The 24,578-nt window shown below is 43.9% G+C and overlaps 1 protein-coding gene across 3 annotated transcripts in view; it reads left to right on the forward strand.

Moving 5' to 3' along the window:
* The window catches only part of ADCY6 (adenylate cyclase 6), a 550,358-nt gene that overhangs the window by 436,729 nt on the left and 89,051 nt on the right, over positions 1 to 24,578 (forward strand). For all 3 annotated transcript variants that reach the window (XM_086963749.1, XM_086963746.1, XM_086963748.1), the window contains 3 exons: positions 8,221 to 8,256; positions 10,252 to 10,381; positions 23,960 to 24,223. In XM_086963749.1, the coding sequence (XP_086819875.1) occupies positions 8,221 to 8,256; positions 10,252 to 10,381; positions 23,960 to 24,223 (430 nt within the window). The remainder of the gene's footprint in view (positions 1 to 8,220; positions 8,257 to 10,251; positions 10,382 to 23,959; positions 24,224 to 24,578) is intronic.

Genomic DNA, 24,578 nt, shown 5'->3' on the forward strand with positions numbered 1-24,578 from the left:
CAAGTTTGGTGTAATTCCATTTAGCCGTTCGGGCTGTAGCCGTGTCTAAAGGTCCCTATGGAAATTAACATGGGGAAAACACGTTTTGGGACCCCCCTTCCGGCCCCCGCTTGACGAATCCCCCCCGAAACTTTCAGGGAAGGAGCGGAGCTGGCCAAAATTCTGGAAAATTGCACACAGATTCCTCAATCGGCGCCAAAGTTATTCCCAGTAGAATGTTGAGCGCATATAGATATATAATTTGCTCAATTTCAATTTCTCACCAACTACTGGGGGGATTTTCACCAAATATAGAAAAGGCACTACTGCATACCTGTCCCTACCTTTTTGCCAAGTTTGGTGTAATTCCGTTCAGCCGTTCGGGCTGTAGCCATGTCTAAAGGTCCCATAGAAAATGCTTTTTGAAAAATTTCAAATTCAATTTTCTCAAGAACTACTGGAGGGATTTTCACCAAACATACAAAAGGCACTGCTGCATACCAGTGCCTACCATTTTGCCAAATCTGGTGTAATTCCGTTCAGCCGTTCGAGCTGTAGCCTTGTCAGAATGTCCCTATGGAAATTAACATGGGGAAAACACGTTTTGGGACCCCCCTTTTTTCTCGACCCCCGCTTGACGAATCCCCCCGAAACTTTCAGGAACGGAGCGCAGCGAGGCAAATTTAAGGAAAATTACAGGCAGATCCCTCAATCGGCGCCAAAGTTATTCCCAATAGAATGTTCGGAATTTCCTATGGTAACTAGGTCCTAACTATTTATACCTACTAGCTATCGCCAGTAGGATATATATATATATATATATATATATATATATATATATATATATATATATATATATATATATATATATATATATATATGCTGTTATTATTATATACACGAAATATAGTTGTAGAAAATGATGTCTGTGAAAATATATAATATGCATTGAAATGGAAAATATTTCTTCTATGTTGACTAATGAAGTCAGGCACTAGCACTTGAAAATGGGGTTACTCACTATGCATAGTCATGTGATCAAGGCCGCTTGGACGGCCGAAACGCGTCGTGACTAATATGCTGAAATAAATAATGCTGGCACATGAGAAGGTCTACGCCCGTTATTCTGCGCATAATCAGAGAGAAGTATTATGAGTTCCAGTAATATTTACCGGCATTGGATTGCTGCCGGTTCGTAGACCCCCTCCTGAGAAGAAGGCTCCATCGCAAGCAGTATGCCTGTCCGTCAAGGTTCCCAGCCGGCATCATCGCGGGCTCTTGGTGCTGCTATGGTGGGGACACCAGGGGCACTTAGAGGAGTTTCGAGAGGAAACGGATGGAGCCCCCCTGACACAGCCCAAACATCCTGAGAACACAGTTGAACGGAGAGTAACACCGAGGAACAAAGAGAGCTGCCCCTTGCCGGATGGTATCGCTCGGCTGAGCAGGTAGTCGACGGAGGCGGCATCCGATAGATTCCAACGCGGGTAAGACGAAATCCGTGAAAGTGAGGCTTGGGAGGTGTGCGCATACTGCAACCCGCAAAATATTTGGACAAATATAATACCGCTGGGACTGAAAGTCACACAGTCAGTAAAGCGTCCACAGCGCTATTTGGATTGCGGTTTTAAAGGCTTATTTAAAATACTCCGCATAATGGCGGATGATGTGCATAGAGCCCGCGAGCTTGCCGCTGATGAAATGTTTTCTGATGCTATTGAAAACGAAGTTTTTGCCAATGTAGAGGGAAACATTGAGTCTGGCACCGGATCTACTAATTTGAAAGAAACCTTCAAACAACTGGAAAAATGTAAAAGACCGGAGCAGTCGAAATGGTGGGAGGTGCGCTCATTGAAGACGTACCTTGACGTAGGGAGAATCCCTAGGGGGCTGCGCATTATGTTAGCCCCCAGTTATGAGGCGCCAAACCCCTTGATGATGGCGGAATGGGGTGAATGTAACCTTGAATCATCAATACGCCTAATACAGATCCTGGTCAAATATGCTGAAATTGATGGGGCGGAATTACAAGTTAAAATTGAAGCCCTAGAAGTAAGCATAAGACAGCAGGGAGGAGAGTCCCGCCAGGAAGTGAAAATGATGGAGAAAATAACTCGTATTTTGGCCAAGGAAGAAGAAAAGATAAAGATGCGAAAAATGTACAAGTTCAAGAGAGACCGTGACGACTATGCCAATGGCCAGATTTTCACGTTCGCTCGCCGCTATGATTCACTGAGGGCGGCCACAGCGAATAAACTCAGTTAAGGAAGCAAAGGGGTACAGAAACAACAAGTAGAACTTTCCTCAATGTCAGAGCTAAGCTCAGCACCAGAAAGCAAATCTGACAATGAAGGTGCAAGAAAGAAAGCAGAGCAAGGAATGAAGCTAACGTTGGGGGAAGAATTGGACATTTTAAAAAAGGGCAGGAGGGACACTTTGAGACCGCGCCATCAAGGGAGAGTTGCAAAACAAAATGTCAAAGGAGAAGGGGGAGACGCCAGGCCCGCAAGCAGTGGAGAGCCAAAGAATTGGGTCGGGACGTGCCAGGAGAAACTAGTGACCCTCAGCAAAGAACAGCCATGCTCTGGCAGTATATCAGAGACACAGGAAACAAAATCTATAAATTGCCTGGCCAACATAGACCTGTCAGAAGCGGAAAGGCAACTACTTTGTCTAGGCTTAACCTTTTGCCCGTATTCCAATTTCAAGTACACAAGAACAAGGGCAGATGTGTACCAATTTATACGAAAATTAAAACTCAAAAAACTTCATCTACAAAGACCAGCAACGGAGCATAAAGTAGATTCAATAGCTGGCAATGAAAATTCGGGACTTATGGTCTCTGATTTAAACTTATAGCAAGATCCATGTCAGCTAGCGTCAGGAGAAGAGATAAATAATCAGGAGGCACCATCGATGAGGGGGCAGATGAAGACTGACACACCGTTTAAGATGAAGTCCGAATTCATTCCCATTGTAGCGTGTGATGACTTGGATACCTTCAGTGATCATGTGGTGGCACAGATTAAAAAATTGACCCTCGCCAGCAATAGTACAAGGAAAAAATACTTGAACGAAGAAAGGAAATACGATCAACTGATTTTAAAACTGCAGAAAGAAGATTTGGTAATACGAAATTCAGATAAGGGCGGAAACATCGTACTCTGGCCATCATCAGACTAACTAAAGGAAGCATACAGTCAGCTAAACGGTGTCCAGTGTTACAAAAAAAGTACTCCATCTAAATATAAAGTAATTCAGGACTCCTTGTTCAAAAGCCTGTTAGCATGGAAAGGTTTGGGCCTCCTGAGTTGGGACGAATATAAATTTCTCAAAAAGGAACATCCATTGGTTCCTTATATTTATTTTATACATAAGGGCCATAAAAGTTTAACTGCACCACCAGGGAGACCCATCATTGCGGCTTGTGACGGGCCATTGGAAAACCTCTCAAGATATATTGATTATTTTTTACAGGCACACATGAAAAATCTTAGTTCCTATGTACAGGATACTAGTGACTTTTTGAGCAAGATCAAGGATTTGTCCTGGAACCTGAACCTACTGCTGGTAACATTGTTTGTTAGCTCCCTTTATACTTGTATAAAGCATAGAGACGGGTTGAGGGCTGTTGAGTATTTCTTGAATTCTAAACCCATGATGTATGCCCAACATACAAGGATGTTGCTAGACATGCTATCCTTTTGTTTAGAAAACAAGCACTTTCTTTTTAATGGCCAATTTTACCAACAGGTGCAAGGTGTTGCAATGGGGGCCAGTTTCTCCCCCAGCTATGCCTGTCTGTTTATGGGTTAGTGGGAGGAACTGGTCCTCAGGCGTAAGTATGAACATGTATGCACCACAAACATAGTTTCCAGGATGCGTTTTATAGACTATCTTTTTATTGTATGGCGAGGAGGTGAGGAATGTGTGTTGACATTTATGGAAGAAATCAATCAAAATGACCTTAATCTTAAATTCACTTTTAATGTCAGTAAGCACTCAGTGACATTTTTAGATGTACATGTCTTAATACAAAATAATGTTTTAACAACTACCCTTTTTAGAAAACCAATGGCTGGAAACACCCTCTTACACACAACACGTGCACATCCTCCACATCTAATAAGGAGCATCCCTTATGGTGAGATGCTCCGTATCCGATGCATCTGCAGTGATCCAGCAGATGCAATTGGAGAGTTTCACCAGCTTTTTAGACAGAGGGTACAGCCATAGAGTAGTCGAGGGCGCTATGAAAAAATCTCAAATGAAGCCTCGGGAGGAACTCCTTAATTATAAAGTCAAAACTAAACAGGGAGAGGTAGACCATAAGGCTAAACCGGTCCGGCTTATCCTGCATACTCCAAACAGGAAAAGGAATTGAGGAGCATTATAAGGCACAACTAGCACTTCGTCCAGGATGATCCTGTGATAGGTGACCTAATGCCCTGAAATCCTTCCATCTCTTTTCGGAGATCGACGAGTATGGGCAACATGTTGGCCACTGTAGAAAAGGTCAGGGGTGCACTCGAACATAAAAAACACCATAAACAATTTACTCCAAGGGTGCTACACTACGGTATTGTGTTGGCTACACAATGTGTGAACAGCAAAGGAACAGTAGTTAAGAAACTACTGGTAGTGAGCACTGTTCCTGTCGGAAACAAGACTGTTTTCCAAACTATAATAAAGCTACTAACTCAAAATTTGACTGAACTCTTTATCAGTATATGGATGAATTACATTTTTGTATTATACATACATACAATTCTTCTAGATATTGATAATCAATCAGTTTCTTATGATTCAATAATACACATAACCAACATGTCATTGTCACAATTAATTGAAAATGATACTAATACAAATGTATTCTAACCAAATACGTTCACTGTACAACATGTGTGAAAAAATTACAAGCCAAACGTCCATTATTGAATAAACATATCTTCAGAATTGTTTTTACACTTCAGCAGTGCCCAATGCATTTCGGGACCCTTCGGTACCCTTCTTCAGGGGAAAAATCCTGCAATGAAAAACATGAGTCACAAATCTATAACCACAAATACATGATTGATGATACATAGATACACTAAATTAATAAGAAAAACATCTGACACTCATGGGGGGATACTTTCGATGTGGGTAACCTACTACTAGGGAAGGAAACTGGAAGTAAGGGAGACCATAAACCATATTCACTGAATCATGTGCACTTTATCGTAGGAAATGTGCATATAATGCTTAATTGACAACTGAATTGTACAATCCATAGTTCGTCTCCATTTATCAAAAAAACAGCTATAATAGAAAAGGCAAGTGTCTAATTATCGAGGGTTAATAATAGTAACATATAGTGTTACTCCTAGGTTGGTATGTGGTCATTGTTAAAGTGCAATGGGATGCTACTTAGGGACTATAGTAACTCTAACCATGCAAGGTTATATCTGGGGGAGTTATAACAGTATAAATATTACGTATATACAAAATGCTGCGTGCCTACCTAAATGAGCCGAGATGTAGTCAGAAAGATAATCAACAGGAGATTGCTTCGAGGATGCCAAACATGAGGCATTAAGATAATAGTCTTCAGTCTGTGTGATCTCTGTAAACACAGTACATTCTACATTAAAGGGGTTACCCAGTCGGAGTGATGGTAATCCTGTATGAAAGACCCCACGTACCGTCACGATATTCTGTTGCACTAAGTCGAAACGGTTAGGAACTCCTGGCTGTCACTCACTAGGTGCTGTTGTAGTGCGGTCGAAAAAATATCTGTGTTGAAATAGGTAAACATAAATAACTACTCTGTAACTCTCAATATATTTGTTGCGATGGTAAAGTCGTCTCATGCAGTTAGTGCCTTACCTTATCTCGAGCTGAAGCCAGAAATAGTCAGGAGAGCTTCAAGAAAGATACCTGGATGTCCACTAAAAAGGGATTCTATAAATGTTTATCATGCAAAGCTTGTCAGGTCGGTAGTAACACTAAGACCTATAGGTCCTCGTAGGTAACAGATGTAGAGTCTCAAAATGAATCTCTCCAATAAAAACGTTGGTTTCTTCCTGTGTTTCCTGGAAAAAAAGTAGGAGCGCTAATATTTACGGCTCCATGAGCAACCCTGGACTGGCCAAATACTCGCTACGATTTGTGGAGGGAGAGACGGGCGCCGTTCGTGCCTATGCCGTCCTGGTGGGTGCTCCGTAGTGTTTACAGGAAACATAGGAAGAAACCAATGTTTTTATTGGAGAGACTCATTTTGAAACTCTACATCTGTTACCTACGAGGATAGGGTGCGCCTTAGCGTGCGCACTACGTCCCGCAGGTACCGCATTTGGTCCTGACGAAAACCTGTAAATTGACACATAGGTTGAAACATGTAGACCTTTTTTAACTCACGTTTCTTTAGTTTTTACACTGACAGCCCACCTAGCAGGGCAACAGGTGCCTCATATTTTAATAGTACCCGAGACACTCCAGAATAAACTCCGTGAGTGGGTAGTATCAGATACTTTTTAATACACACTTTTTCCTCTTTGCACATATAATAGGAAAAAACAGCTCCACTGTAATCAGGTGTCGCAGCACACCTGGATGGCATTCGGCTATCCGGGTGGGACCCCGATGATGAAGCATGTCACCAACTAGGTTGGTGAGTGAGGGGTCTTCGGTCTTCTCAAGGACAAAGGACGTCCTCTTTTGTGGTTTGTGGTTAACACACTTGTTTTCCTTCCCTCTACTGAGGCTGGGATTTACCCATAAGGTTCAACTCCCATATTGTTGTTTAACTTTGATAGTTTCGTCATGCAATGAAATAAGAACTGAATCATTAGTCTATTAATATAATTGTTTGAGGAGCTTGTTCAGCATTGTGCTAGAGGAATGTAGGCACAAGTTCTTCAACACTTGAATAGTATATGTGGTCATGATAAAGATACAACTCGAATTCCTTGCACAGATTTGGCGACAATTAGTCCAAACTGTAGATTATTTGCTGTTAGATAAAAGTAACTGTAGTACTTTGCATATTTTAGATCTATTAATTTCTTTCACGTTTAGGGGAGCACGAATGAGTAATCATTTTTGTACTGTATTAATTAGTCTGACTTGAAGAAAACAGTTCAGGATTACATTTATTCAACAAACTTTTTTGATATTGACATAATTGAAACTGTATCTGTGATGAATTATCATCTCGTAAACATTTATGCTGTTATTATTATGTACACAAAATATAGTTGCAGAAAATGATGTCTGTGAAAATATATAATATGTATTGAAATGGAAAATATTTCTTCTATGTCGATTAATGAAGTCAGGCACTAGCACTTTAAAATGGGGTTACTCACTATGCATAGTCATGTGATCAAGGCCACCTGGGCGGCCGAAACGCGTTGTGACTAGTATGCTGAAATAAATAATGCTGCCACATGAGAAGGTCTACAACTGTTATTCTCCACCTGATCAGAGAGAAGTATTGAGAGCGAGAGAGAGAGAGAGCACACACCATTCTCCTGCAGCTCATGGCCTTAAATATCTATTACTTTACGTAAAAAAAAACATGGAAATCTACTGAAAAAACTAAAGGTTACGTGAACGTTATAGTTAGGTTCATGTTTTACCCACACAAAACCACAGAAATTCCACAGTTATAGTTCTACTTATATTTATCCGAAGAAACTATAACTCTCACCTTTAAGTAAATTTAGGCCATGAGTTATAGTTTCTTAACACAAGTTTAACTATATTTGCAGAATTTCTATGGTTTTGTTTGGATAAAACATGAACCTTACTATATTGTCCCTGCAGTCTGTTTTTTGTTGTTGTTGTGAAAAAAAATATATATATATATAGAGAGAGAGATGCATCGATAGAGATATATAATGCTGTATAATATAATAATCCTTTTGTACAAACGTTCTACACCATGGCTTAAGAAATACATTAACAAAGCCTAATAGATCTTGTATACACAAGACATGCTGGCTTTTTAGATCTTCTCTTTTAGAATTCCTAATTTTATGTGCAATGATGTTTTTACAGAACTGAACTTGCGAATGTTCTGTGGATATTTTGTCCCCTTCAGCCTTTCTTTTTAATAGTCAGCATCTTATTTCAGGTTGATACAGCTACATTGGGGGCAAATATCCTATGCTGTTTATGTTCCTTCTACTGGTTTCTTCTATTGCTTTTTCCATTGACACATCTCCTGGATCCTTTTTCTTTGCTCTTTCTTTACAGGTCAACTTTCAATCAGACTTTGGAGAGCGGTGAATGGTAAGTGTATCAACAGTGCTTTCCTTTCCGGTCTGCACGCTGTCTGTATGTCTCCCTCTTCTCTACATTGCATAAGGGTAATAACAAAACATAATAATTGTGCTCATGTGTTCCTCTGCAGTCACGAGAATCACACATCTACTGACTGCTCTGTTTTGTGGGTTTGCCTTTGGGGTGCTGTGGTCCTACATTTGCTGGGCTCTTTCTGTATGTTTGGGGATATGGTGATTTGATGGTGGGTTTGATGCTCTGGTTGTGGTGGTGGGTGAATAGGGTACCTTGGTTATTTTATTTGGTCCTGAAGTGCCTTGATTGTTCTGGTGAGCTCGGGGTGCTCTGTTAGTGGTTTGATATTTTGGCTGTGGTACTAGGTTTCATTGAGTAAAGATTTGGTTTTGGTGATGCTGATTGTCTTTTTGGTGTCCTGGGTTACATTATTGAGTTAAGTGTTGGGATGACTGTTTTGTGAGTTTGCTGTTGCAGTACTGTAGTTGCGAGTGTGATCATGGAGAGCCTCAGTTGTTGGGCTTTGCTTTGGGGTGTCTTAATTGTAGATTTGCTGTTAGGGCACTTTGGTTGGGTTTTTGGGTTTATGTGCTCTTCTGGTTTTATTGTGACTTGGGGAGAACTGGTCGGTTATTGGGGTGGCTCCACTGTGAGTCTGGTGTTCACAGTCTTGGTTGTATGTTCAGTATTGAGGTTCCTCTTGCCCTGGTTTGGTGATGGGGTGCTTTAGTTCTAAGTTTGATGTTGGATTGCTCCCGTTTTATTGTTGTAGTGTTCTGATTGTGGATTGTGTGTTGTGATTTTGTGTGTGGGATATGATTGTGGACTTTGTTTTCATGTGCCTCAATTGGGACTTAGGTAATCAGTTTGTTCTGGTTATAGATGCCATGGTTGCAAATTTTTTGTAGCATTGTCTAAGTTATACTTTCACTTTTGTAATGCCCCATTTATTGGATAAATATTAGGGTGCTCTGGTGGTGTTTGCTCATGAGGTTTACCTGGTATGGGTTTGGTGATACTGGAACCAATTGGAAATTGGTGTGGTACATTTTGGGGTTGTTTCGGAGATGACTCCGCTTTCGAGTTGGTGTTGGAATTCTCTAATTGTAGCTTACTTATTGTGGTGCTTGATATGTGGTTTTGATGTTCCAGGGCCTTTAATGAGGGTTTTGTTTTAGGGGCTCCAATGTCAACACTGGGGCACATTGGTTCTGGACTTGGTGGTTTGGTCTTAAGTTGTGAGCTTTCTGCTTCGGACTGTTGTGGCGTTGGTGTAGGAGTAAACTGGTTATAGATTTAATCTTGGGGTTTCTGATGTTCGGTTTGGATTTTGGTGCCCCTATTGAAGGTTTGATATTGTGGGAATTGGTTGTAGGTTTGGTGCAAGTGTGCTTTAATTGTGAGTTGATCCTGGGGTACCTCGATTGTGGGTATGGTGATAGGATGCCTCAATTTTAGGTTTGAAATTTGGGTGCTTCAGTTTGGTGTTGGAGTTTTCTGGTTGTGAGTTTATTGTTGTGGTACATCAGACTGTTGGTGTGTGGGTTTGGTGTTTGGGTGCCTTTATTGTAGGTTTGGAATTGTGATTTTTTTTTGGGTGTGGGTTTGCTTATTTAATGTCTCTGTCAGTTTCATGCACAGGTGTTGCGTTTTTAGCATTGATGTTCAGGCCCCTTGGTTGCGTTTAGGTGCTTTGGTCTAGTTTAGACTTGTGGTTTCCTGTATATGAACTAGTTGGTAAAGAGGAGTCCTGATAGTGTTTTTAGTATTGGGGCGGGTGGGGGGTGTTCTGGTGTTATGTTTTGCTCAGCTGTTTGGTGTTGTGCTCAACTATAACTTTGTTTCTCTGAGTTTGGTTCTAGTGTGCTGGAGGTGGCCTTGGGTGTGGGTTTGGTATGGGATATTCTGGTTGAGCTTGATATATAAGTGAGTACTAGTTGTGGTCTTCAAGTGGTGGCCCTTTGTCATGACCTGTCTGTCCTCTTCCAGCATGGCGAGCAGCAAGGTGGCGCTCAAGTACATGACTCCTGTGATCCTCATGGCATTTGCTCTAGCTCTTTACCTCCATGCCCAGCAAGTGGAGTCCACTGCAAGGCTAGACTTTTTATGGAAGCTGCAGGTAAATGGGCTTGCAGGGGTTGGGTGGGGTGGCATTAAAAGATGAGTAGTTGGAGCATGGCCAGTCTCTGTATGGATAGTGCGCTGGGCAGAACCGAATTTGGTACCCCTTAATTCTCTGGGTTTTTTTCCGATTTGTAGTCTGTAACTTAAGATAGATAAAGAGCAAACCATTATCTCCATTAACTTAGCAAATATGTGTTTTCTTTGTATCCTGGTACTTGTAGTTCTCTCTTTATGGTGAGTACAAACTAAAGTGCAAGTACTAGAAAGCAAAGAGAAACAGTAGAACTGTTTTTCAAAATTTTTATACAGCACATATTTGTCCGCTTTACATGAGCACCAGTTACATTATACAAGGTCAGATTCATTTAAACATGGGTGATTAGCCCAGAATCACGAGATGTTAACCTGATGCTGTTTCTCGAACTTGGTATCTCCGGTACGATATCTTAACACGACATCCGCTCTCTCAATAAAGTACTGGTTATCGAATAACACAGTTGTTTTGTATTTGCAACTAGGCCAGTATTATGTAATATGTTTCACGTTTAGAAAACAATAATTAGAATTTAGTTTTATTAGAGGTTCAGCAGCTCCAACAGAGACCCTCCTGTCTTACCTTTTCTGTCTCAGCTATCTGCAGTCTCGTTCAACATTTTCTTCCTTGCTGCTTCTACTAAGTCAACTTTGTCAGGGAGGGGAGCCTTAAGGCTATTGTATTCAGAGCAGGATTTGTCTGATGAAACAAACTTTCATTTTTACCTGCATCACCCATGGCTGACCTTCTTCCTGCCAGTGCTAAACTGTAGATAAGGGGGGGTAGAAGATGTAACTGTTACGGAGATGTGAAGGCGAGAGGATTTCAATGGGACATCTGAATCCGGAACAAGAAAATAGCATCATTAAATACAGTGTGGGTTGAATTGCAGGAGCCATTTCAGAGGGTGACTGCTGCATGATCTGCATGCTGACAGCTCCTTGCGCCCCTACAAATGTAAACGCCCTGAGCATGGGCCTAGCTTGCTGTGCAAAAGGCTGGCCCTGGGTCAGAGGTGTAAAAGGTAGGTGCTGTTGGAAGGTACATTAATAACGAGATTCCTTTGTATCATCCCTCTTTGTATACCACTATAATGAATCATATTTGCTGCTCACCTTCCAGCATCCAAGAGGTCCCAATGAGGTTCTGATGACGAGGTTGGCACACACTATCGACTGAGATGTTGGCACTGGCAGCTTAGGGTGTGTTCTTCGTGCATCCCCTGCCTGGGTTTGGAGATCGCAGGTACAGCTCTGGTAACCCTTTTGGTGTAGGTGTAGTTGCCGCCAACCGCTACGCACTGCCAGTGCATCTCCAGGCAGTCACCAGCTATGTGCAGCTTTTGAGGCTCTTTAGTGTGTCTAAGGCAATGCTGGTTTTAGCTATCGCAGCCAAAGGTGTAGCTGTTGCTACCCCTGAGTTTGAATCTTAGCCCCTCTTTCCCGGTGCTTTTGTATAGTGCACTGGTATGACTCTGTTCTCTATGTGTGGGGTGAAACAGAGGCGTCCCTCGAATTCCTGTGCACTTCAGATATTTCACGTTCCTTACTGTGAGAGCTTGGTTCACATGGACTGGATGTCCCCATTGTATAACTAGAAACATCTCGTCCATAGCATGTGTTGCTGAAGATGCACATGCTCTGTATACCGCTGCTATCTAGTTTTGGGTTCAAACGTTTGTAAGTCATTTTTCTTCAAAGAGGTTTTTCGAGTCACAAGGTTGGTATGTTTACTCCTCCCTTAGCTGGCAATGCACATGGGCACTGGCTCAATGTTAGATTGGTTCTACGTGCTCCAGCCCAGCCGGTCTATTCCTTGACTGACATCTTTCATAGCATTTCCTCCAACTGTTACCTTCCAAACACCGATCCACATAGGCTCCCTGCATTGCAGGGCCTCCGGCCTCACCAGTGTGCAAGGTGTTGTATCCTTCCTACTTTCGTTTCCTTTTTTCTCCTCCCTCTTTAGTATGTTCCATCCCCCTCCTGCCTTGGAACGCTCCGCTGAAGTGTGCCTTAGAATGTTGGCATATCTTGGCAGTTCGGAGAGTGGATGACTGAATAAAGACACACTTGAACTTACTTCGCTTGAGCGTCTTCATTTACAATACTCTCGACGAGGATGAGATCTTATGTTTGAAGAAGACTCCTCAGTTCCTCAATATCTGCAGAAGAGGCGGTAGGCAAATGCAGAGGCAGGCTTCCGAGGACACCCCGACCACTTTGGGGAGCAGTCTTCTTCCGACGTCAAAGAAGGTGGTCCCTTGGGTCTTCCTTTCCAGCAACTATCACCTAGCCCAGAGTCCATCTTCTCCTATGGCTGGTGGCACAAAAACCTAGACACCCAGCGACTTCATGCCTTCTGGAACTCGAGTGAAGACCTCATCACGGAGAGCAATTACAGTTGAAGTTGAACCTCACAGGCCTCCTAAAAGGCCTCGAGTTGAGGCAGAGGACCCCCCTCAGGGGTATCAGGCACTGAGTCCTCCAACAAAGACTCATCCCTCTGGGGTCCCACTGCCATATAGCACTGGTCAGCACCAGCTGAAATCCTCATAGCCTACGCCATCTCCATCCATTGGCATTACCCCGTCAAGCCCAAAGGCACATCAGAGGCCCAATATCCTCTTGAAGCCATTGCCAAAGAACCTCCTCTTCGAAGCCGCCATCAACGCCAAAGGTACCATCGGTGCCCAAAGCCCATGTGGACCCAATACACACTTGGTTCCTAAACCATCGGCGTTGAAGACAGCATCCGATCCAAGGCTGGCATTTACACCAAAGAGATTGATGCAGAAGATGCTCTCAGGGCAGTACTCCAAAGATTCAGAGTTGCATGTCTCTTCAGCCATCCCAGCCTCAGCAAGATTTCCACAAGACTGCCTCCAAAGCCATGAGAGATTTGCCTCATAAGCGGAAGCCCACCTTTGAGTTGTAACTTGCATGGAGCCTCCCCTAGTACCCAAACGCAAAAAGCACAAGGACAAAGGCACTAGCCCTATGCCAGTTGGGCCCGGGCCCCCTCCTTCATCCCACACACACTTCACCACTTCCATACTTACTTGAGGGATCCCATCACTCCTCTTATAGACAGGGCAGCTCCTTTTATCACAGTGCCCCCCCAAAGATACTCCATTTGATTCAGTGCCCACTGATGACCTGTGAGAAGTCTTTGATGTCAATCCCCTGGGGGATCTGAACTTGGACCGCTATCCAACTAGGACATCACCCCCATATGGCACAACCACCTACTATGACATTATTCAAAGGGCTGTTGCACAGCCTCTATGAAAAGGATGATGATTTTCCTTGTGAAGACTATATCTAAATTAGAGCAGACAGTTCAATTTCTGCCTATGCTCAAGGGGATGATGAAGTCAGCCATGAATACATTCAAGTATCCAATCACAGCCAGGGTGGTAGAACCTAGGGTGGGTAAAAGAAATATAAACCCTCCTCCAACGACAGTCCACACAATGCATAAGCATGCTAACTCTTAGGGTACGTGTGATGATCCTCTGCCTGTAAAAGTAAGAAACTCAATACTGCAGGGAAAGATAGTGGTGGTAGAAGCTACCACCCACAGGAAAATCTGTAACTCAGTTGGCTTGCCTCTTGAGTTATGACACTGGGATGAGATGTAAAAGCAAACACCTGCAGATGAGTTTAAGCAGTAGGGGAAGGAACTAGTGGCAAAGGTTAAAACCATTTCTAATGCCACCACCTTGTTCTCCCTTGATGCTGCAGATACCACCACTCATGGTGTCAGTACTAGCTTCTTAATCAGGTGCTATGTGTGGCTCTGCATTTCAAGTTTTAATCCTGAAGTCCAGCAGCATCTGCTCAACCTACCCTTGGATAGGGAACATCTTGTTCGAGGCATATGGGCTGCAGATGGTACATTATGAATAGATCGCCATCTGGTGTTGGGCTCGGATGATTGCACTTTGTTTTTCTCTTGGAGAGTCTTTTGTATCTTGGTGACTCCTCCCTTGGTTGGTAGTGCGCATGGGCATCGGCTCCATCCTTAGATAGTTTTTTTCCGCCATCGGGTTCGGATGAAGATCGAGACGCTCCAGATCAACTTCAGAAGAAAGTGATTTTTCGGCGCGTATTCCCTTTCCAATTCGACGGTATTGTTATCGAACGCGTTCATTTCCATTCCGACGCGTTACAAATTCAAAATAGAAGAGAAAAACTTGGATCTACGTCGAAGAAAAGGAGGCCTTTCTCGACGCAGTCAAGCCCGGAGTCCATGGAAAGGACTCCATTCAAAAAATGTCCAACGTGTGGTGCTAAGTTCCCACACAAGGACCTACACGAGGTGTGCAACCTCTGTCTATCGCCTGAACACGAATCCAGGGACTGCGAAGCCTGCGCAGCATTCTCCTCCAAGCTAACGATTAGAAATCGCCGAGCTCGAAGACACGAGGTTTCCAGAATGCAGGCGGAGGCGATCCCGGAGCTGTTCGGAGACGAACAAATCGAGGAAGAAGAGGACCAGTCGGGGTCGGAAGGGGACCAGTCGGAGGTTGAAGAACTCTTCGAGCAACAAACCGTGAGTGACGACGTTCCCTTACCGAAAAACCGACCCCGTGCGGTAACGACCCCGCCCTCGGGCCCGGTCAAACCGCTGAAAAAAGTTTCCGACGCCCCGCCCTCGGGCCCGGCAACGAAACCGAAACTGAAACCGAAACACTCGGACTCCCACCATGTCGGATCCGAGAAAAGGGCGACATCGACTTCGGCACCGAGGCTACATACAAAGGAGAGCTCGGTATCGAAACATTCCATGTCGAAACATAAATATGATTTATCGCCCAAAAGACACTCGATACCCAGAAAGTCGGAATCGAGCAGACATTCGGTGTCGAAAACAACAAGATCTGACGATCGAAAACAAAAACAGCTCTCGGAACCAGGACCCTCGGTACCGATTCAGAAGCAACAGACAGATCCCAAACAAAAGATCTTGTTTATTGATCCACAAACTGGGAAAGTGGTCACGAAGAAGAGAAAGAGTGAACAGTCAGAAGATAAGCCTCTTCCTTCAAAAAAGAGAACAATGGGGACGAATATAACTCCTCCTGCTTCTCCTCGTCCTAGAGTCACACCCTCTTCTCCTATTCCTCACAATAGGCCAAATATTCCTACACCTTCCACACCAAGACCAGCTACACCTCAGTCAGATGTAGACAGTGATCTAGGGGAGGGAGAACCTCAAGGGGATGACGAAACTATCCCAGATGAGGAGGATCCATGGGAAAATTATGATGTAGGGTCAGATGAGGACAACGACCCAGAGCTATATCCCTCAAAGCCTTCACCACCTGATGATAACACAGGTTTTGTGCAGCTCATTAATAGGGCAGCAAAATATCACAAACTAGATATGCATACAGAATCTCAAATAGAGGATTTCTTGTTAGAGACTTCTTGTTAGAGACTCTACCTAATGCACAAAGAACATCAGGTACTCTTCCTATGCTGAAGGGTCTTCTTACTCACACAGAGGAAATATTCGAAAACCCAGTGAGAGCCAGGGTGTTAAACCCAAGAATTGATAAAAAATACAAACCGGCTCCAAAGGACCCAATATTTATTAGAGGGCATGTACCTCTAGACTCGCTGGTGGTCTCAAACGCTCGTAAAAGAGCAAACTCATTATCTACAGGAGAGGCTCCTCCACCAGATAAAGAGTCGAAGTTAATAGATGCATCAGGCAAAAGAGTAGCATCACAGGCAGCGAATAGCTGGCGTATAGCCAATACACAAGCACTACTCGCACGTTACGACAGGGCACATTACGATGAGTTAGAAAAACTTCTCACACATCTCCCAAAAGAACATCAGAAGAAGGCAGACCAATTAATACAGGAAGGTAAAATAATAACCAATACTTCCATTAAGTGTGCATTAGACGCAGCAGACACTGCAGCAAGGTCTATTAACACTAGTGTCATGCTAAGAAGGCACGCATGGCTTAGAATCTCAGGATTCAAACAAGAAGTACAAACAGCCCTACTGAACAAACCATTTGATCAGAAGACATTGTTTGGTTCAAGCACAGACGAGACATTAGAAAAAATGAAGAAAGATACGGAAACGGCTAAGTCAATGGGAGCATTGCAACAGCCAACACACAGAGGTTCCTTTCGTAGATCCACCTATAGAGGGGGCTCAAAGAACACAGGAACGAATCAGCAATCCACATCTTTCACACCAACATCACCCAGAGGTAATTCAAGAGGCAGTTACAGAGGTAACAACAATAAGGGTAGAGGCCGCGGAAATAATAACAACTGCAACGCCTCAACACCAAAACAGTGACTTCATAGAACTCCCCCCAGACCACATAACACCGGTCGGGGGACGTCTATCACAGTTCCTACCTGTCTGGGAGAACATCACGTCAGACAAGTGGGTGAGACAAATTATCCAACATGGTTATTGCCTAGAACTCACAGCTACCCCACCAAACATCCCCCCCAAACCGCGTCCAATGAGTCAAGATCATCTGACATTGTTAAGAGAAGAAGTTCTAGCACTTCTACAAAAGCATGCAATAGAGAAGGTCCCAAAAGATCAACAAGGAACAGGAGTATACTCTCTATACTTCCTGATCCCCAAAAAGGACGGGTCCCTAAGACCAATATTAGACCTCAGACCTCTCAATGCTTACATACATTCGGAGCACTTCCACATGGTCACGCTCCAACAAGTACTCCCTTTACTGAAGAAAGGGGACTTTCTTTCTACACTGGATCTAAAAGACGCTTACTTTCATATCCCAATTCACAAAGCCCACAGAAAATACCTAAGGTTTGTGTTAGAAGGACAACACTATCAGTTCAAAGTCCTTCCGTTCGGTGTCACAACAGCACCGAGAGTTTTCACAAAATGCCTAGCTGTGGTGGCAGCACACCTGAGAAGACAACAAATACATGTCTTCCCATACTTGGACGATTGGCTAATAAAGGCCAAATCAAAGGAAGAATGTCTTCACAACACACAGAAGACAATTCAATTGCTGCACCACCTAGGGTTCACGGTGAACTACAAAAAATCACACCAGATTCAGCAATACCTGGGGGCTACAGTAGACACAGAAAAGGCAATAGCATTCCCCAACCCAATCAGAGTACAGACAATGGTCGGGTTAATATAAGATTTCAACCACAACACTCATTACCAGCACGAGTGTTTATGCAACTATTAGGCATGATGTCCTCCTGCATACTGCTAATACCACATGCCAGACTACAAATGCGCCCGCTACAAGAGTGTCTAGCGACACAGTGGAATCAGGCTCAAGGTCAGATTACAGATCTGGTGTTGGTAAACGACCGGACGTATCGCTCTCTGAAGTGGTGGAACACAGAAAACATTTCCAAGGGACGGTCGTTCCTAGAGCCAATTCCACAAGTAATAATAACAGCGGACGCATCGCTCTCCGGATGGGGAGCGCATATGGACAGATACACAGTACAGGGGAAGTGGAGTGTGCAGCAAAAGAAACTGCACATCAACTACCTAGAACTATTAGCAATATTTCTAGCACTAAAAGCTTTCCAAATGCAAATAACAAGCAAAGCAGTCCTGATCAGAACAGACAACATGACTGCAATGTATTATATTCAAAAACAGGGGGGGACACACTCTCTCCAACTGTCCAGACTAGCACAGGACATATGGAGATGGGCCATTCCTCAAAAGATCTACCTGTTAGCGGAACACCTACCAGGAGTTCAAAATCAAATAGCAGACATACTAAGCAGACAGTCAGAACAAGTACACGAATGGGAGCTGCACGACCAAATACTACAGCCATTCTTCCAAAAATGGGGGCAACCAGAGATAGATCTGTTTGCCAATCATCAGAACGCAAAATGCAAAGAATTCGCATCCAGGTACCCACACCAAAGGTCCCAGGGCAATGCACTGTGGATAAATTGGTCCAACAAATTTGCTTACGCGTTCCCTCCTCTACCACTAATTCCATTACTGGTTCGGAAACTGCAGCAACACTCAATGACAATGATACTAGTGGAACCCACGTGGGCAAGACAGCCGTGGTTCACCACGCTGCTACAACTCTCACAAGTACCACATCAAAAGCTAAGGTTATTACCCATGCATCTTACACAGAACCATGGAGAAATAATGCACCCAGATCCCAAACAACTGAACCTAGCGATCTGGCTCCTGAGGTCATAGAGTTTGGGTATTTAGATTTACCACCAGAATGCATGGAAATCATTAAACAAGCAAGACGTCCTACCACCAGAGCATGCTATGCAGCAAAATGGAAGAGGTTTGCTATACACTGTAACAGTAAGCACATCAACCCTCTGGACGCATCCACTAAACAAATCATTTGCTATTTACTACACTTACAGCAATGTAACCTAGCATATACCTCTATCAGAGTTCATCTCGCAGCCATAGCGGCGTACCTACAAAACAGGCAACATCTGTCACTGTTTAAAGTACCAGCAATTAAAGCTTTCATGGAAGGACTCAAAAGAGTCATTCCACCAAGAAGACCACCTTCCCCAGTCTGGAATCTTAACATAGTGCTTACCAGACTAATGGGGCCACCCTTTGAACCTATGCATAGGTGCGAAATACAATTCCTCACATGGAAGGTGGCCTTCCTCATAGCTATCACGTCACTTAGAAGAGTAAGTGAACTGCAGGCTTTTACGATTCAAGAACCATTTATGCAGCTACACCAAAATAAAGTGGTTCTTAGAACAAACCCAAAATTCTTACCGAAGGTTATTTCAGCATTCCACATCAATCAGTCAGTGGAATTACCGGTTTTCTTTCCAAAACCACAAACAGTAGCTGAAAGAGCCCTACATACACTGGATGTTAGAAGGGCTATATTGTACTATATAGAAAGAACACAAACTTTCAGAAAGACAAAACAGCTATTTGTTGCGTTTTCTCCCACACATAAAGGCAATCCCATCTCCAAAGCGGGCATTGCCAGATAGATTGTAAAATGCATTCAAATATGCTACTTAAAGGCAAAGAGAACATTAACTGTTCCTCCTAGAGCTCACTCTACACGTAAACTAGGAGCATCTATGGCATTTCTGGGAAACATTCCACTAGATGACATATGCAAAGCGGCTACCTGGGTTACACCGCACACCTTCACAAAACACTATTGTGTAGATGTGCACACAACACAACAAGCTAGAGTGGGACAAGCAGTATTAAAAACATTGTTTCAAACAGTTGCAACAGACACGGGCGACCACCGCTAGGGAGAGAACTGCTGTATAGTCTATTCATAATGTACCATCTGCAGCCCATATGCCTCGAACGGAATATGCTACTTACCAGTATGCATCTGTTCTTGGCATAGAGGGCTGCAGAGTGGTACATGCCCTCCCAGCCTCCCCGGAAACCTGTGTCTGTTCCAACATTATCTTATTTAGATACACTTACATGGGCACTCTTATCTGTATTCTACTATACTACTCCATCTAACCCTACTATGGCAAAACAATCTAAGGATGGAGCCGATGCCCATGCGCACTACCAACCAAGGGAGGAGTCACCAAGATACAAAAGACTCTCCAAGAGAAAAACAAAGTGCAATCATCCGAGCCCAACACCAGATGGCGATCTATTCATAATGTACCACTCTGCAGCCCTCTATGCCAAGAACAGATGCATACTGGTAAGTAGCATATTCCTTCAGGCACTTGAGAAAAAATGATGCCAACACCGCCAAGGCCATGGGTGCCCTCCAGACACCTACATCTCTCCCGAGTCTACCTCTTCCTATCGGAGATGGCAGCAGCAGACTTACCATCAATACATATCACAAGGCTACAGCAGGGGAGACTACAGGGGCAATATCAACAAGGGTAGGGGCACAGGGGGCCTCTACCTTCAAACATTGACTCCGTCCAACTCCCCATCCTCCTCCCTCTGGACTACTCAATGCCTGTGGGAAGGAGAATCCAGTATTTTATCCCACTTTGGCTTGAAATCACATCCAACCAGTGAGTCTTAGTAGTGGTTCACCTCTGCTACTGCCTAGATCTTCGCTCACACCCTCCCAACATCTCACTCCACAAACACAGCCTCACAAGAGATCATCTCAGCCTTCTAGAGGAAGAGGTCCAAACACTCTTTCAAAAAAGGGGCCATAGAATCAGTCCCTCCCCCCTGCAAACATTATGGCAAAAGGGTTTACTCTACCTACTTCCTCATCCCGAAGAAGAATGTATCGCTTAGGGCCATCCTGCATCCCAGGTCTCTCAACCATTACATCCTATGTGAGCACTTCCATGTGGTAATCCTACAGGATGTCATCCCTCTGCTGCAGCCAGGAGACTTCATGATGACGTTAGACAACAGCAGCACCTACCTCCACATTCCCATCCATCCCGCCCACTGGCACTATCTGCATTTCTTGGTAGGTGGCATCATTACCAATTCAAAGTGCTGCTATTTGGCGTGACCACAGCGCAAAGGTTCATCATCAAATAAATGTCTGGCAGTGGTCACCACACATTTAAGGGGGTGGCATGCACGTCTACCCCACCTAGATGATTGGCTGATGGAGAGCGCAAGCAAGCTTTTGTTCTCATTGCACACCCAGACTACCTTCTCCCTCTTCTACAGGCTCAGGTTTAACATCAATACCACCTAGTCTCATTTATTACCTTTTCAGATACATCCTTCTTAGTATCAACATTAAATTCAATCACAGGCAAGGCCTACCCCTGCCAACAAATGGCCATGGCTTTTCAGCAATTAGTGCCTATTTTTCAGCCAAATTATTACCTCACAGGCAAAACTGTTATGCACCTCTTCTGCATGATGGCCTCATGCATAGCCATGGTACCCCAAGCCCAGCTGCCCATGCGCCTCTTACAACGATGTCTCTCTGCAAAACTTTCATAAGCGGAGGGTTCCTTGGAGGATCTAGTGTAGGTAAAGGCTGGTGTACAACAGTCTTTGCAGTGAGGGAACAGCCAGGCAGGCTTTTTCTAAATCCCTTCCCACAAGTCACTATTACCACGGATGGCTCTCGAGCCTGCTGGAGAGCAATACTCCATCTCAATACTGTAGAGTGAGTGTGGGCCTCACATCAACTACCTCAAGCTGCTAGCAATCCACCACACCTTCAAAGTATTCTATCCATCCATTTGTAGCAAATAGTTCTAGCCAGAACGTACATCATGACCACTGTGTACTATCTATAAAAGCAGAGCAGCACTCCTTCCCAGCACACTCCTTCCTAGTCCAGACCCTTTCGCAGTTGGCACTCCACAACCGCATTCACTTCATGCAGAGTGGACAATGGCCTTGCAGACTTGCTCAGCAGGACGCACCAACAAGTCCAACGAGTGAAAACCCCATCCACAATTCCTCAGCAGCTTCTCCCAGCGCTAGGGCACCTTACAAATAGATCTATTTATTATCTCTGATAATGTGAAATGCCCAAGCGTCACATCTAGGTACCCACATGCAGAGTCCCTTGGCAACACACTATGGATAAACTGGTCAGGGATGCTTGATCACACTTTTCCCCTCTCCCACTCCTTCCCTTCATGGTGCAGCAGATGTCTCAGACTCTCATTCTCATATCCCCTACCTTGGCCAGACAGCCCTAGTATTCAGCAGTCCTCAAAATACTTCAGTCCACACAAGAAGATCCCCAGCAGGCCAGACCTTCTCACTAGGAACCAAGGTCAGATCTGGCACCCGGACCTCAATCAACTCAATCTAGCATCTGAGATCCTAAAGTTTGGTTACCTGTGTCTCCCACAGGAATGCACAGACATCGTCCAAAAATCCAGTTGACCATCTATCCAAGCATGTTACAAGCCAGGTGGAAGATATTCGTTCACTACTTTATTCCTAAACATCTAAACCTCTTAAAAGCTGCGGCCTAAAACACCATATGTTATTTAATTAATCTGAAAAGTCCGGCTGAGCTTATACTTCCATAAGCTGCCAAAGCAGCTTCCATGCAAAACAGGGAACGTTCCTCACTTACCTCATGCCAGAAGTCAAGGACTTCATGGAGGGTCTCCTAAGGGTCATCAACTCGAGGAATCCCCCCACACAGGTACTAAATCTAAAAAATAGTCATCATCATCATCATCACACTCATGGGTCCCCCTTTCAAACCGCTCCATTCTTGGCCTCTCTAGTACGTCTCCTGGAAATTGGCTTTCCTGATTGCAATGACCTCTCTGATGCATTAGTAAAATGCGAGCACTTGCATTACATAAACCTTTCATTCAAGCTCCTATGGTCAGGGTTCCTTCCATAGGTAGTCGCCCCTTTCCACCTTAACCAGACTCCTGAACTCCGTCTTTTTTCCGCAACCAGACTCAGTAGCAGAGAGAGCACTTCACACTTTTGATGGTCAATGCGCTCCATTGACAGAAATAAGCCTTTCTGTGTCTAACACTAACTCTTTGTGGCCTTCTCAAAGCCTCACAAGGGTCAACATGTATCTTAAGTAGGTTGTGCTATTTTGATATTTAAATACGTCCAGAGAGCCAGGGGATCCTCCCAACCCATGAATAAGTGTGAGTCCAGAACTTCACATGCACGCCGTGAGACCCCAAACTTCTCTCTCTCAAAATAAAGTAATCTATTAAGATAAGCAGGTACATTGCTGACAAGATACCACCCCATGAATAAGTGTCCCCCATCTGGTCTGCCTCCTTCCCACCCCATGAATGCGAGTGAATACAGACTTTGAAGTACAAAGCAGGAATGCCTTCTACCATGACTGTCCAAACCTACCTTAACTTCTTAACATATCCGGTGGGGAAATAGGCAGTTAATATTAAAAGTTCCAACTTCAGGTCTTCCATGGTGCAAGGGCAGTCTCTGCCTGGAACTCTGTACATCCTGAAGCGAGGGTTCTCACACTGATGTGCATCTTTGAAGAGCACCTAACCATCCACTTCTTGAGGCAATACGTAAACTAATCTTTCATCTAGATCTACCTTCCCTGAGCATGTTATATATCGACTTTGTATTTTAATGTTCTCGGACTACTGTTCCTCTGCTTTTCTCTTCTAAAGTTTCTGATTCCTTGTGGCATAGCTTTATTGTTAACTGTAGAATGAGATACTATGTTTTATATAATCTACCCCTGTATCTTTGGGTCCTGGAGTATTATGCACATTAACTAAAAAATATGATTCTACAACCCCTTGAATGAGAGTTGGTCAGATGCATTTGCATCCATGCCTGGATTCTGCTCACATCTCATTAATAAATGGGTATCCGCATTTAAAAATAAATGGCAGTCGAGGATACTTTTTCCACAGGAGCATTTTCAGATAAGGATACGCACATGTGAGAGCCGCTTCATGCCTCTCGGTGCGTCAGCCATAAGTTAATACATACCTATTCAGCCATAGCAGTTGATGTGTAATTACAGTGTGTTATCCTTCTCACTAATTCTCTTCATGTTAGTACAGTACAAGCATTGTCCTTCAGTGTCATGACAACCTGATCATGTTTTACCTCTCCTTCCCAATAGGCCACTGGGGAGAAGGAAGAAATGGAGGATCTCCAAGCTTACAACCGGCGTCTGCTGCACAACATCCTCCCCAAGGATGTGGCTGCACATTTCCTAGCACGTGAGCGGCGCAATGACGAGTTATACTACCAATCCTGTGAATGTGTGGCAGTCATGTTTGCCTCAATCAGCAACTTCTCAGAGTTCTACGTAGAGCTGGAAGCGAACAATGAAGGGGTGGAGTGTCTTCGGCTGCTGAATGAGATCATTGCGGACTTTGATGAGGTAACTTATACTGAAGGGAGAGGTCATTATTGTGGGCTTCAGGTAAATAGTGATAGGAAAGCAGTGTCGTTGTGGACTGAAGAGTATCACTGTTCTCATGTTTTAGCCAAGTGTCTTGAATGGGTTGCTTTGTGCTGATGTGATGGAGCATAATTTGGGACCATTTTTAAAGTGCATTTGAGTTCTGTGTGGCATTGTGGAATTGGAGTTGAGGTGAAAAAGGCAGCTTGTTCCATGTGGGTAGGTTATTGTTGAATTATTCAGTTGGCAATCCTTTTTACCCAGAACGTTCGAATGTGTCGCCGGAGCTATCAATTTGGTACCTCTAAGAGCTGTCCATTTGAAACTCCTCTCC

The sequence above is a fragment of the Lissotriton vulgaris genome, chromosome 1_1, assembly GCF_964263255.1.
Source record: "Lissotriton vulgaris chromosome 1_1, aLisVul1.2, whole genome shotgun sequence".
In the NCBI taxonomy this organism is placed as follows: Eukaryota; Metazoa; Chordata; class Amphibia; order Caudata; family Salamandridae; genus Lissotriton; species Lissotriton vulgaris.